This window comes from Anomaloglossus baeobatrachus, chromosome 11, assembly GCF_048569485.1.
Source record: "Anomaloglossus baeobatrachus isolate aAnoBae1 chromosome 11, aAnoBae1.hap1, whole genome shotgun sequence".
Classification (NCBI taxonomy): Eukaryota; Metazoa; Chordata; class Amphibia; order Anura; family Aromobatidae; genus Anomaloglossus; species Anomaloglossus baeobatrachus.
In genome coordinates, this window is record NC_134363.1 from 35323248 (window position 1) to 35338851 (window position 15604).

General features: G+C 50.8%; 1 protein-coding gene across 3 annotated transcripts in view; it reads left to right on the top strand.

Moving 5' to 3' along the window:
- Positions 1 to 15604, top strand: part of GRIK5 (glutamate ionotropic receptor kainate type subunit 5) — a 383239-nt gene that overhangs the window by 248258 nt on the left and 119377 nt on the right. For all 3 annotated transcript variants that reach the window (XM_075328483.1, XM_075328484.1, XM_075328485.1), the window contains one exon: positions 747 to 844. In XM_075328483.1, coding sequence (XP_075184598.1) covers positions 747 to 844 — 98 coding nt within the window. The remainder of the gene's footprint in view (positions 1 to 746; positions 845 to 15604) is intronic.

Sequence of the window (15604 nt, forward strand, 5' to 3'; positions counted from 1 at the left end):
GAACGTGTGACCCGTCTCTTCCCACACCCTGCAGGATAATACCGCAGACCGCTACGCTGTGACTTGCCTTGGAAGCCGGCGATTAGCAGTTTAACAATTACAATTCAATTATCCTAAACTAAGGGATCAGGAGCGAGACATTTTCCTATTTCGCCAAACGAAAAACCCTTTAACAAAATGCTGCGGTGACAGAATTTCTAAGTGCGGCCGGTGCCGTGAGCGACTTATCCTCCTTTCTTTTTTTTTTATTTTTTTTATTTATACAATTAGCATTTTCCCTTTTTTCTTAAATGACGAAATAAATGTCCCTCACTGTGTAAATTAAGCCCCTAATGAGCGTGTTCTGTCCTGAGCGGTGTTTGCCGAGTGTCGGGTATTAGAGGACCGTGGAGGCGGGTGATCCGAGGATAGAATGCATGGGACACAATTATCAAACATGACCCGGACCCCCGGATTTAATCAGAGGGAGCGCCCTCCGTAATGTAAAGCCGCGGCCGCGGGAAATGAATGTTCAATAACCTATGAGAAAAAGGAATGGAAAGCGAGGGGAAGCTAATGAGGTGGATATAATGGACGGACAGCCGTTACCGCCAGCACCACCGCCTCTGCTGACGTTCGGAGGTCCATCTCATAAACATGGGATGGGGGGAGGTGGGGAGCGGGAGGATAAGACAGTTGTCACAGTTATTTGGCCTTCATTTTGCTGATTTTATGTTTTTTTTTATTTTTTCTTTTTTTTCCAACAGTGTGTCAAATTTTACCCAAAGGGGTGGTCTCCGTACTGGGACCCTCGACCAGCCCGGCCTCTGCATCTACCGTCAGCCATATCTGTGGAGAGAAGGAGGTAAGAATGTATTCAGCCTATGTAAGAGCTATGATAATTGGGGGGATTTGATAGTTTTCTCCCTTCCCCCACCCATGTTCCCATCTCACCCCCACTCATGTTCCCATCTCTCCCCCCACCCATGTTCCCATCTCTCCCCCCACCCATGTTCCCATATACCAATATCCCCCCACCCATGGTCCCATCTCACCCCCCACCCATGTTCCAATGTTCCCATCCTCCCCACCCATGTTCCCATCTCTCCTACCCACACATGTTCGCACCTCACCCCCCACCCATGTTCGCACCTCACCCCCCACCCATGTTCGCACCTCACCCCCCACCCATGTTCCCATCTCATCCCCCACCCATGTTCCAATATTCCCATCTCCCCCCCCCTCCACCCATGTTCCCATCTCGCCCCCCACCCATGTTCCCATCTCGCCCCCCACCCATGTTCCCATCTCGCCCCCCACCCATGTTCCCATCTCTCCCCCCACCCATGTTCCCATCTCTCCCCCCACCCATATTCCCATCTCACCCCTCCTCCCATGTTCCCATCTCACCCCTCCTCCCATGTTCCCATCTCTCCCCCCACCCATGTTCCCATTCCACCCCCCACCCATGTTCCCATTACACCCCCCACCCATGTTCCCATCTGAAGCCCTCCACCCATGTTCCCATCTCTACCCCCCACCCATATTCCCATCTCACCCCTCCACCCATGTTCCCATCTCTACCCCCCACCCATATTCCCATCTCACCCCTCCACCCATGTTCCCATCTCCCCCTCCCATGTTCCCATCTCAAGCCCCTCATGCCACCAGGCCGAGTCCCGACTCCCAACAAATTGCCAATGCGGTCCTGCCATAATTGCCCTCCGCCCTGATGGTTTATGACATCACAGCTCCACATCTCCTACCACTATAAAGAGGTAGGGGGCGCTGCGCCGTTGCCTCTGATCTCTTTAGTCAGGGTCTGTTATGGATTTATTTCAGCAGGTAGTTTTTTTTTTTCCAGAATCAAACACACTTTAAACTATTCTTAAAAAAAAAAGAGGTTATTCAGCAGCTGTGCTGTAGATTCTAAATTTTTGTGTTGCAGATACTGCAAAACATCATAAATACCTCAGCTGCTGCAGAACCTTATGATACACATACGCACCTCAGCTTCTGCGGAACCTCATAATACACACCTCAGCTACTACAGAACCTCATAATGCACACCTCAGCTACTACAGAACCTCATAATGCACACCTCAGCTACTACAGAACCTAATCGTACACACCTCAGCTACTACAGAACCTCATAATGCACACCTCAGCTACTACAGAACCTCATAATGCACACCTCAGCTACTACAGAACCTAATCGTACACACCTCAGCTGCTGCAGAACCTCATAATGCACACCTCAGCTACTACAAAACCTCATAATGCACACCTCAGCTACTACAAAACCTCATAATGCACACCTCAGCTACTACAGAACCTCATAATGCACACCTCAGCTACTACAGAACCTCATAATGCACACCTCAGCTACTACAGAACCTCATAATGCACACCTCAGCTACTACAGAACCTCATAATACACACCTTACCTGTGGCAGAACCTCATAATACACACACCTCAGCTGCTGTAGAAACTCTTAATACACACCTCAGCTGCAGAACCTCATAATACACACCTCAGCTGCTGCAGAACCTCTTAATACACATCTCAGTTGCTGCAGAGCCTCATATTATATGTTTAAGTTGCTGCAGAACCTTATAATACACACTTAATCTGCTGCAGAACCTCATTACACATGTTTAAGCTGCTGCAGAACCTCATTATACACCTATTTATGGTGTTCTTCTGCCATTATTGTGCGGTGGTATCGCACCGTCTCATCAGTCCGTCTCCCCTGTGGTCCTCGCAGATAATTTTCTCTATCTCTGGCTTTCACACTGGGGACAATTTTATAGGAAGCCAATTATCCTGCGGAGAAAACTGTAGGAAACCCCAGTACAAGGGTCCGGTGCCAATAAATAAGCGAGCGGGTGGGCTTCATTATTAATGACATTATTAAGGTTAACTCTGATAGGAAACGCTATGGGGGGGGGGGAAGGAAGAAGAAACATGGCCGGCTCCTACGTCCATAGCAGGCTCCAGACAGTTCTGGTTTATGGGGTCACGTTTCCCATCCTTTAAATGTGTGGCACTTCCAAACAGACAAATGTGAATAGGTGCAAACTGAACAGGAAATACACTCTAACAAATATACAGCTGCACTCTGAGACGATAAGGTATGAAAACATTGAATGTAGGAATTTGGACATTCATTACTGCTAAGGACAGACATATAAAAATTGAGTCACTTGGGGCATAAAAAGGCCAGTTTTTATGAGCCCAGCAGCCAGCGTCAAGGCGTATCTCTTTGCCAGGTCCCTACCTAAATGTCTACCTAGGTTGAAAAGCCTTCAATTTTATGGGAAGGCGGGATTAAATATCACCTTAAGCTTATGAGAAGGAGTGCTCAGCCAAAAGGCATGACCCTATAATCTAAAATGAGAAAACTGAAGTAATTTCCTAACAGACAAATGTGAATAGGTGAAAACTGATCAGGAAATACGCTCTAACAAATATACAGCTGCACTCTGAGACGCTAAGGTATACAGACATTCAATATAGGAACTTGGACATGTGTTACTGCTAAGGAAATGCATATAAAAATTGAGACACTTTGCGCAAGAAAAAGGTCAGTTTTATGTGAGCCCAGCAGCCAGCGTTAAGGCGTATCTCCTCTCTGGGTCCCTACCTAAATGTCTCTTCTTATATTGCTCCTCCTGTCACTGGCCTTCCTGCTGTCACCCGCACCTCCCTTCTTATACAGCTCCTCCTGTCACTGAACATCCTGCTGTCACACACACCTCTCTTCTTATATTGTTCCTCCTGTCACTGACCTTCCTGCTGTCACACACGCCTCTCTTCTTATACTGCTCCTCCTGTCACTGACCATCCTGCTGTCACCCACACCTCTCTTCTTATACTGCTCCTCTTGTCACTGACCTTCTTGCTGTCACCCACACCTCTCTCTCCTTATACTGCTCCTCCTGTCACTGACCTTCCTGCTGTCACTTGCCGCTCTCTCCTTATACTGCTCCTCCTGTCACTGACCTTCCTGCTGTCACTTGCCGCTCTCTCCTTATACTGCTCCTCCTGTCACTGACCTTCCTGCTGTCACTTGCCGCTCTCTCCTTATACTGCTCCTCCTGTCACTGACCTTCCTGCTGTCACACACACCTCCCTTCTTACACTGTTCCTCCTGTCACTGACCTTCCTGCTGTCACCCGCACCTCTCTTCTTGTACTGCTCCTCCTGTCACTGACTTTCCTGCTGTCACCCACACCTCTCTTCTTATATTGCTCCTCCTGTCACTGACCTTCCTGCTGTCACACACATCTCTCTTCTTGTATTGCTCCTCCTGTCACTGACTTTCCTGCTGTCACCCACACCTCCCTTCTAATACAGCTCCTCCTGTCACTGACCTTCCTGCTGTCACACACACCTCTCTTCTTATACTGCTCCTCCTGTCACTGACCTTCCTGCTGTCACCCGCACCTCTCTTCTTTTACTGTTCCTCCTGTCACTGACTTTCCTGCTGTCACCCACACCTCTCTTCTTATACTGCTCCTCCTGTCACTGGCCTTCCTGCTGTCACCCGCACCTCTCTTCTTATACTGCTCCTCCTGTCACTGGCCTTCCTGCTGTCACCCGCACCTCTCTTCTTATACTGTTCCTCCTGTCACTGACCTTCCTGCTGTCACCCGCACCTCTCTTCTTATACTGCTCCTCCTGTCACTGACCTTCTTGCTGTCACCCACACCTCCCTTCTTATACTGCTCCTCCTGTCACTGACCTTCCTGCTGTCACCCGCACCTCTCTTCTTATACTGCTCCTCCTGTCACTGACCTTCCTGCTGTCACCCGCACCTCCCTTCTTATACTGTTCCTCCTGTCACTGACCTTCCTGCTGTCACCCGCACCTCTCTTTTTATACTGTTCCTCCTGTCACTGACCTTCCTGCTGTCACACACACGTTCCTTCTTACACTGTTCCTCCTGTCACTGGCCGCATGTGCCATGAGTATCTGGAGCCTTTTTGCACCCGGGCCACGAATATCTTATACTCTGCACCCCCCATAGCTGATAACTATAATTTCACCCTGAGAAATGATCCGGTCGGCGCTCGGTGCACATGACATTGGATAGAAGTCATTAACGCCATATTATACGATATATTAGATGTATCCAATTGAGCAGCTGATGGATGGCGCGTTCTAGGTCACTGATCTCGCTGCCGCCGCCGTCGCCTTTACGGGCGGATTTTTATCCAAGAGATCATTTTCTGTTTTACATTTCAAAGTAGGCGCAGAGGCGATCTGTCAAATGTAGCAGAGCCGAGTCCGTGATTTGCTATAAAACCATGGGTATTATGTGCGATTTTGCAAAAGGGAGACCTCCAAACTGACAGTTACCGCCAAAGTCTGCTGTAATGTGAAAAGCCGCGCTTTTGGATGGTATCTTGATGCTTTGTCATTAGAAGGAATTTCGACGTCCAGATGCACATTTAGGGGATGGATAAAAACTGGTATTAAATTGCCCCAACCATTAAGATGGGTGCTGTCACGCCGGATGCAAGGGGACGCCAGGTGAGCGGCACAACAGAAAGGAAGAATACGATGGAAGATCCTGACGATAGGGTGCGGGAAAGGGGGTGACCTTGTAACACTCACCTCAATCTGATCCCTGCACTTTCCAACATCCCTAGACGGGTGCTTCCCCCATGCGCCTTCACTCCCCAACATCCATAGATGGGTCTTTCCCTCATGCGCTGTCACTCCCCAACATCCCTCAACAGGTCCTTCCCCCATGCACCATCTCTTCCCAACATCCCTAGACAGGTGCTTGCGGTGCCGTTACTCCCCAAGATCCCTAAACAGGTCCTTCCCCCATGCGCCATCACTCCCCAACATCTTAGATGGGTCCTTCCCCCATGCGCCGTCATTCCCCAACATCCCTAGACGGGTCCTTCCCCCATGCGCCATCACTCCCCAACATCCCTAGATGGGTCCTTCCCCCATGCGCCATCACTCCCCAACATCCCTAGATGGGTCCTTCCCCCATGCGCCGTCATTCCCCAACATCCCTAGATGGGTCCTTCCCCCATGCGCCATCACTCCCCAACATCCCTAGATGGGTCCTTCCGTCATGTTCCGTCACCCCCCAACATCCCCTAGACAGGTCCTTCCCCCATGCGCCATCACTCCCCAACATCCCTAGATGGGTCCTTCCCCCATGAGCCATCACTCCCCAACATCCCTAGATGGGTCCTTCCCCCATGCGCCGTCATTCCCCAACATCCCTAGATGGGTCCTTCCCCCATGCGCCATCACTCCCCAACATCCCTAGATGGGTCCTTCCCCCATGCGCCATCACTCCCCAACATCCCTAGATGGGTCCTTCCGTCATGTTCCGTCACCCCCCAACATCCCCTAGACAGGTCCTTCCCCCATGCGCCATCACTCCCCAACATCCCTAGATGGGTCCTTCCCCCATGCGCCATCACTCCCCAACATCCCTAGATGGGTCCTTCCGTCATGTTCCGTCACCCCCCAACATCCCCTAGACTGGTGCTTTCCCCATGCGCCGTCATTCCCCAACATCCCTAGATGGGTCCTTCCCCCATGTTCCGTCACCCCCCAACATCCCTAGACGGGTCCTTCCCCCATGCGCCATCACTCCCCAACATCCCTAGATGGGTCCTTCCGTCATGTTCCGTCACCCCCCAACATCCCCTAGACTGGTGCTTTCCCCATGCGCCGTCATTCCCCAACATTCCTAGATGGGTCCTTCCCCCATGTTCCGTCACCCCCCAACATCCCCTAGACGGGTCCTTCCTCCATGCGCCGTCATTCCCCAACATCCCTAGATGGGTCCTTCCCCCATGTTCCGTCACCCCCCAACATCCCTAGACGGGTCCTTCCCCCATGCGCCGTCATTCCCCAACATCCCTACACTGGTCCTTTCCCCGTGCGCCATCACTCCCCAACATCACTAGACAGGTCCTTCCCCCATGCGCCGTCATTTCCCAACATCCCTAGACGGGTGCTTTCCTGATGCGCCGTCATTCCCCAACATCCCTAGACAGGTGCTTCCCCTATGCGCCGTCATTCCCCAACATCCCTAGATGGGTCCTTCCCCCATGCGCCGTCATTCCCCAACATCCCTAGACAGATCCTTCCCCCATATGCCATCACTCCCCAACATCCCTAGATGGGTCCTTCCCCCATGTGCCATCATTCCCCAATATTCCTAGACGGGTCTTTCCCCTATGTGGCATCACTCCCCAACATCCCTAGATGGATTCTTCCCTGTGTGCCGTCACTCCCAAACATCCCTTAACTGGTCCTTCCCCCATGCGCCGTCATGTGCATAGGCCCTCACTGGCCCTGAACTCATCCTGACTACTGTGAAGGCCAACAAGACACTAGTCTCACTACTAGAGGGTATTCTGCTGTGAGCAGGGGTTGAACCAGCTGACCCAGGAGGTCCCTTCTAACTCTAACATTCTATGGTTCTATGATTCTACTACAATAAAACAACACAAAGAAGATTAAACAAACAGGGAAAAACACAACAAATAGAACTCCTCAGCTTCAGTAGGAAAGTTTACAGCTGCAACTGAATCAAACACCTCAGCTTCTCCAGAGACAGGCTCCTTCAAAATGGTCAGTATAGAATGAACTATAGCCGGCATAGGAGAGAGTAAAGGAGTTTATATAGGAGAAGGGCGTGGCTGCAGCTGAGATTAACAGCTACAAGTCAATCTTCACAGGATAGAAGCGAAACCTTAACCCCTTCAGAACCGAATGGAATTAAATATGCTCCTACTCAGAGGATAAACAATCAGCGAGCTTTAAAGAGGCTCTGTGATCAAATAAAATGCTGTGTTTTTCTGATCCCAGATCCCCCGAGGTCTCAGCAGGGCGCGACAGACTTGTGACAGGTCCGTCCTAATTATAAAAAACATCTGCCCTCCAGAGCGCACCAAGTTGGCAAATCTTTCTCTATCCAAGTTCCTGTCCCCAAAGAGAACACTTCTGTTTTATCCAATGAGAGCCTTTCTTGGTTTTCTTACCGGTGTTCGAAAATTAAATGCTGTATTCTTTCTAAATGATTACTTTGAAGTCAATATCCCTTTAAAAACACACAAGGACACACGGCAATAAAGACTTTGTATAATATAAAGGTATAATGCATACTAATCAAAATATATTTGTGCTGTTTGCAGTAAACCAGTCAAACAGGAACAATGTAAATAGATCCACACAGCTAATATAGCAAGTGGTGTCACCAAATTCAGCATAAAATGCCACATTTACTGACTACTGCAGTCTCAGAATTATTCACCCACTTCATGACAAGTGTCTCCATTACTTAGTACAGCTCCGCTGGCTATTATGACCTGCTAGTACAGCTCCTCTGGCTGTTATGACCTGCTAGTACAGCTCCTCTGGCTGTTATGACCTGCTAGTACAGCTCTTCTGGCTGTTATGACCTGCTAATACAGCTCCTCTGGCTATTATGACCTGCTAGTACAGCTCCTCTGGCTGTTATGACCTGCTAGTACAGCTCCTCTGGCTGTTATGACCTGCTAGTACAGCTCCTCTGGCTGTTATGACCTGCTAGTACAGCTCCTCTGGCTGTTATGACCTGCTAGTACAGCTCCTCCGGCTGTTATGACCTGCTAGTACAGCTCCTCTGGCTGTTATGACCTGCTAGTACAGCTCCTCTGGCTGTTATGACCTGCTAGTACAGCTCCTCTGGCTGTTATGACCTGCTAGTACAGCTCCTCTGGCTATTATGACCTGCTAGTACAGCTCCTCTGGCTGTTATGACCTGCTAGTACAGCTCTTTTGGCTGTTATGACCTACTAATACAGCTCCTCTGGCTGTTATGACCTGCTAGTACAGCTCCTCTGGCTGTTATGACCTGCTAGTACAGCTCCTCTGGCTGTTATGACCTGCTAGTACAGCTCCTCCGGCTGTTATGACCTGCTAGTACAGCTCCTCCGGCTGTTATGACCTGCTAGTACAGCTCCTCTGGCTGTTATGACCTGCTAGTACAGCTCCTCTGGCTGTTATGACCTGCTAGTACAGCTCCTCTGGCTGTTATGACCTGCTAGTACAGCTCCTCTGGCTATTATGACCTGCTAGTACAGCTCCTCTGGCTGTTATGACCTGCTAGTACAGCTCTTTTGGCTGTTATGACCTACTAATACAGCTCCTCTGGCTGTTATGACCTGCTAGTACAGCTCCTCTGGCTGTTATGACCTGCTAGTACAGCTCCTCTGGCTGTTATGACCTGCTAGTACAGCTCCTCTGGCTGTTATGACCTGCTAGTACAGCTCCTCTGGCTGTTATTTATCACCTGCTAGTACAGCTCATCTGGCTGTTTATAACCTGCTGGTACAGCTCTTATGACCTGCTAGTACAGCTCCTCTGGCTATTATGACCTGCTAGTACAGCTCCTCTGGCTGTTATGACCTGCTAGTACAGCTCTTTTGGCTCTTATGACCTGCTAGTACAGCTCCTCTGGCTGTTATGACCTACTAATACAGCTCCTCTGGCTGTTATGACCTGCTAGTACAGCTCCTCTGGCTGTTATGACCTGCTAGTACAGCTCCTCTGGCTGTTATGACCTGCTAGTACAGCTCCTCTGGCTGTTATGACCTGCTAGTACAGCTCCTCTGGCTGTTATGACCTGCTAGTACAGCTCCTCTGGCTGTTATGACCTGCCGGTACAGCTCCTCTGGCTGTTATGACCTGCTGTAAATGTATGCCAGACACCAGCTTTGGCACCATTTCTGAGGAATCTTAACCCTGGCTTGTGCAATGGCCTCCAGCTCGCAACTGTCTTCTTCAAATCCCACCATAGATTTCCTATGGTTGTCAAGTAAGGTGACGGCCACTCTACAGCCTTCTATGACCTCTTCTGGATCTAAGCTTTGGTGGACTGCGAGGTGTGCCGGGGATTATTGTCCTGTTAAATCCAATGACACCCAAGCTTCAGCTTCCTCACAGATGGCATGACGTTTCTCCTGAGATACTTAATTGAATTCACCTTGTCCTACACCTGCTGTATATTTCCAGTGTCAGAGGAAGCAAAGCAACTCCAGAGCATCACAGAGCCACCTCCATGCCTCACTTTATGTACAATCGAGCCCTAATCCATGCTTCACAGTAGTCATTCCTAAGCCACCTCCATACTTCACTGTACTCATCCCTGAGCCGCCTCCATGCTTCACTGTAAGCATCACCGAGCCCCCGCCATGCTTCACTATAGGCATCAGTGAGCCACCTTGATGCTTCACTGTAGACATCACTAAGCCCCGCTGTGCTTCACTGTAGGCAGGCATTAGTGATCCACAGCCATGCATCACTGTAGGTATCACCAAGCTCCCGCCATGCATCACTGTAGGTATCATCAAGCCCTCGCCATCCATTACTGTAGATATCATCAAGCTCCTGCCATGCATCACTATAGTCCCCAGCATGCTTCACTGTAGACATCACCAAGCTCTCGCCATGTTTCACTGTACTCATCATAGAGCCACCTCCATGCTTCGCTGAAGTCATCACCAAACCTTGTAGGCATCACTGAGCCCCCGCAATGCATTACTATAGAAATCACTGAGCCACCTCCATGCTTCACTGTAGACACCACCTAGCCACCACCATTCTTCACTGTAAACATCACTGAGCCCCAACCATGCTTCACTGTAGACATCACCGAGCCCCATCATCTTTCACTGTATGCATCACTGAGCCCCCGCCATGCTTCACTATATGCATCAGTGAGCCACCACAATGCTTCATTATAGACCTCACCGAGCCCCCACCATGCTTCACTGTAGGTATCAACAAGCCCCCTGCATGCCTCACTATAGGTATCACTGAGCCCTCATCATGAATCATTGTAGATATCATTGAGCCCTCCCCTTGCTTTGCTGTAGGCATCATCTAGCCCCCACCATGCATGAGTAAATAGGTATTACTAAGCCACCACCATGCTTCACTGTAGGCCTCATCGAGCCCCTGCCAAGTTTCATTATTCCTTTTCCAGACATACTGCTGATTTATAGGCCTAAAAAGTTCCAGGTAGATTTATTGCTCCACAGAACAAAATCCCCAAACTTTTGTGGCATAGTGACCTTCAGCATTAAGTATATGCCTTATTGTGCAAAAGGTAAACTCCGTGCTGCCACCAGATAGGACTTTTGCTGTCACTCGAGGGTATTTGACGAACGGCCTCCCCAGAAATATGGTGGCAGCTGCTGACCGTTACCAGTTTCTGCCGCTTCCGGGTAGTGGAGCCGATGTTCCTATATTTTTGCACTTGTGAACTCTGCTTCCATCTGCACCTCCCTGAACATTCATTGCCGTTGTTTCTTCTTGTATCCAATGATTTCTTCTCTTTTTTTGGACGACTCTTCTGACAACCCCAGAATATTAGTGACCTGGAGGCCATTACCCATGAGGAATGGCCTAATGCTCCTCAGGAACGCTGCCAGGAGCCGATGTCTGGATATGCATCATGTTTGCAGCCGGTCATAACAGCCAGAAGAGCTCTACTAAGTACTAAAGACTCTTGACGTGAAGGGGGTGAATAATTCTGATTCTGCCGTAGTCAGGGAAAGTGGGATTTTCTGCTGAATTTGGAGAAAACACTTCTGTATTCGCTATTTGAGCTACGTTCATTGGTCTCGTTTCATAGGTTTATTGCCGGCAGGAGGGCATGTCATTCCACGCTCCCATCGGCACACTCGTGCCGTGATTGCAGGGTGCCAATGGGTTGTCATGATAAACGGGGATCTACTGATGACCCCCTGCAGTGGCATAGCTACTGCTTTTGCCGCCCGGGGCAGTCGTCAAATTTGCTGCCCCCTTCCGGTGGCCGTCCATAATCCAGAATATATATATATATATCTTGGGTATCTTGGGTATTGGGTGACGGATGGAGGGGGGCTGCCGCTGATGGGGACGGCGGTGGCGTATGAAGGGGGAGAGCAGTGGCGTATGAAGGGGGACAGCGGCTGATGGGGAGAGCGATGGCGTATGAAGGGGGGGGCAGCGGCTGATGGGGAAAGCGATGGCGTATGAAGGGGGGCAGCGGCTGATGGGGAGAGCGATGGCGTATGAAGGGGGGCAGTGGCTGATGGGGAAAGCGATGGCGTATGAAGGGGGGCAGCGGCTGATGGGGAGAGCAGTGGTGTATGAAGGGGGGCAGCGGCTGATGGGGAAAGCGATGGCGTATGAAGGGGGGCAGCGGCTGATGGGGAGAGCAGTGGTGTATGAAGGGGGGCAGCGGCTGATGGGGAAAGCGATGTCATATGAAGGGGGGCAGCGGCTGATGGGGAGAGTGGTGGCGTATGAAGGGGGGCAGCGGCTGATGGGGAGAGCGGTGGCGTATGAAGGGGGTAGCGGCTGATGGGGAGAGTGGTGGCGTATGAAGGGGGGCAGCGGCTGATGGGGAGAGCGGTGGCGTATGAAGGGGGGCAGCGGCTGATGGAAAGAGCGATGGCGTATTAAGGGGGACAGCGGCTGATGGGGAGAGCGGTAGCGTATGAAGGGGGGCAGTGGCTGATGGGGAGAGCGGTGGCGAATGAAGGGGGGGCAGCGGCTGATGGGGAGGGTGGTGGAGTATGGAGGGGGGCAGCGGCTGATGGGGAGAGCGATGGCGAATGAAGGGGGGCAGCGGCTGATGGGGAGAGCGGTGGCGAATGAAGGGGGGCAGCGGCTGATGGGGAGAGTGGCGGAGTATGAAGGGGGGCAGCGGCTGATGGGGAGAGCGGTGGCGTATGAAGGGGGGCAGTGGCTGATGGGGAGGGCGGAGGCTGATGGGGAGAGCAGTGGCGGATGCAGAGGGGCAGCAGCTGACGGGGAGAGCGGTGGCGGATGGAGGAGGGCAGTAGCAGATCGGAGGCAGTAGCGGCAGTGGATCGGGGGCGGTTACTACTGCTGCTGCGGCGGCACGGCTGAAAGGGGGCAGTGGCGGGGGCAGCGGTGGATCGGGATCTGATAGGGGGCAGCGGTGAATCGGGGGCATTTACCAAATGGCACTTGCAGGGATCACTCTCCTCATCTTTCATGGATAAAGTGAAGCTGAGGGGAGTGGTCACCTACAGGTCACCGGCCCCAGATCCAAGGTGATTGGAGAGATCGGTCACAAGCCAGATCTCTCCAGTCAGAGCTGGGGGCAGGTGAAACAAAGTTCACCCAGCTCCAGCCAATGATCAGGGCTATAGCTGCACTGATCATGGCTGGATTTCAATGTTTTAGCCATTTTCAATTCAATTTTCGATTGGCTGAGCGGCGTTTGTTAGCCAATCACAGCCTCCGTAGGTCCGGGGGGGGAGACACCACCCCTCCTGAGGTCAGGCAGAGGTCCCCTCCTCCCCGAATCTAAGGTTTTTGCACACCGATCGCAGCCACCGGGGCTCCGGGGCCGCAATTTCGCCATGACGTACTGGGTACGTCATGGGTCGTTAAGTACCAGGTCACCATGACGTACCCAGTATGTCATGGGTCGTTAAGGGGTTAATCAACAATTATTATTTCTTCTATGTTTTTCTAATTTTTATTTTTTACCCCCAAAATGCCGCCCCCATGACACGTGCCGCCTGGGGCAGACGGCCCCTCCCCCCCCTTCTTTGCTACGCCTCTGACCCCCTGTGCCTATCCTTATGACTCTCCTGTGTGTGAATGCCAGCCCTGGTGTCACGGCACATACTTAGCGAAGGACTGGCGCGAGGTAAAAATACACAACAGACAGGGGTTTTACGAAGAGAAACAAGGGGTACACCAGGGACACCTTAACAACAATGGGTCCTGAAGTTAGGGAGAGGGAAGATGGACACCTCCTCCACTTACCTGCCACTGTACCCTAAACTCTTAGCCAGTACCTATACAATTCCTCACCTGTTGCCGAGCAGGAACCTGAAGCCCTGAGAGACCCTGCAGAAAGCCCTGGCTAGTGAGTGGGAAGGTAAGGATCACTAGTCCCACTGCTGCACTAAAACGCACCAAGGGAAGGTAAGACAGACAGGGAGGAAAACAACAACAGCCTAACTCCAAGAACTAGGCGGGCTATCAGGCACCAGTACTGCAGCCTACACTGCTACCAACAGCAAAGACTCCAGCAGCTCCTTCCACTTCCAGGCCCAGAATCCAAATGGCACAGAGAATAACTGGAACCATCTGCTGGGAGCAGAGGATATATAATGGGGCTGGGAGTGGTCCCAAACCAGAAACACCTGACCAGGAGTCAGAAGCTGCTGGCAAGGAACACTGACATTAACCCTTACCACACCCAAAGAAAGAATACACGTTTAATATGTAGAGTCTCAGATGACAATAAGAGACTCTAGTCCTCATCCTGTCGCTAGTCTCAAAATACAGAGAGACAGCCATGACATCAGGACCAGCATTCTTGAGAGAAAGTGATATCTGCTATACATGGCAGTGCTTATAGTATCTGCTTAAAGTGATATCTGCTATACACGGCAGTGCTTATAGTGATATCTGCTTAAAGTGATATCTGCTATACACGGCAGTGCTTATGCACTGCTATGTATAGTACAGTTACTCAGATTATCGAAGTGGAGTTTCAAATCCCCAAATAAGGGGACTAACAAATACATTAAAAAAAGTACGTTTATAAAAATATGAAAAAAAATTAAAATAACTGGAAAAGTTCAAATTACCCCCATATGATGTGATTGCTGGGCGCATATGGCTTGTCATGATTGCCGGGGGGTCTACTGATGACCCCTAGTGCCTGTCATTATGACTCTTCTGTGGACGCTGACCCAGTATCGGCATTCTTAGGAGATGGCGATTTCTTCAATACATAGTAGTGCTATGTATAGCACCATAAAGCGGAGTGTATGTGTGTGTGTGTGTGTGTGTATGTGTGTGTGTGTATATGTATGTGTGTGTGTGTGTATGTGTGTGTGTGTGTGTGTGTGTGTATGTGTGTGTATGTGTGTGTATGTGTGTGTGTGTATATGTCGGCGAAAGGAATCCGCACAGTCGCATTTACAATCACAAAATTTTTCACAGACGCCCCATGTGACTCAGGGGATGTCATAGACTATGTTTTGTTGGGAAAATTTAACCCCGCGCTTTAGTTAATCTCCAAAAACTCTGCCAGACAGGGAAAGAGACAGACACAGGCAGACAGACAGACAGGGAAAGAGACAGAGACGGGGAAAGAGACACAGACAGGGAAAGAGACAGAGACGGGGAAAGAGACAGAGACGGGGAAAGAGACAGAGACGGGGAAAGAGACAGAGACGGGGAAAGAGACAGAGACGGGAAAAGAGACAGAGACGGGGAAAGAGACAGAGACGGGGACAGAGACAGAGACGGGGACAGAGACAGAGATGGGGACAGAGACAGAGACGGGGACAGAGACAGAGACGGGGAAAGAGACAGAGACGGGGAAAGAGACAGAGACGGGGAAAGAGACAGAGACGGGGAAAGAGACAGAGACGGGGAAAGAGACAGAGACGGGGAAAGAGACAGAGACGGGGAAAGAGACAGAGACGGGGAAAGAGACAGAGACGGGGAAAGAGACAGAGACGGGGAAAGAGACAGAGACGGGGACAGAGACAGAGACGGGGACAGAGACAGAGACGGGGACAGAGACAGAGACGGGGACAGAGACAGAGA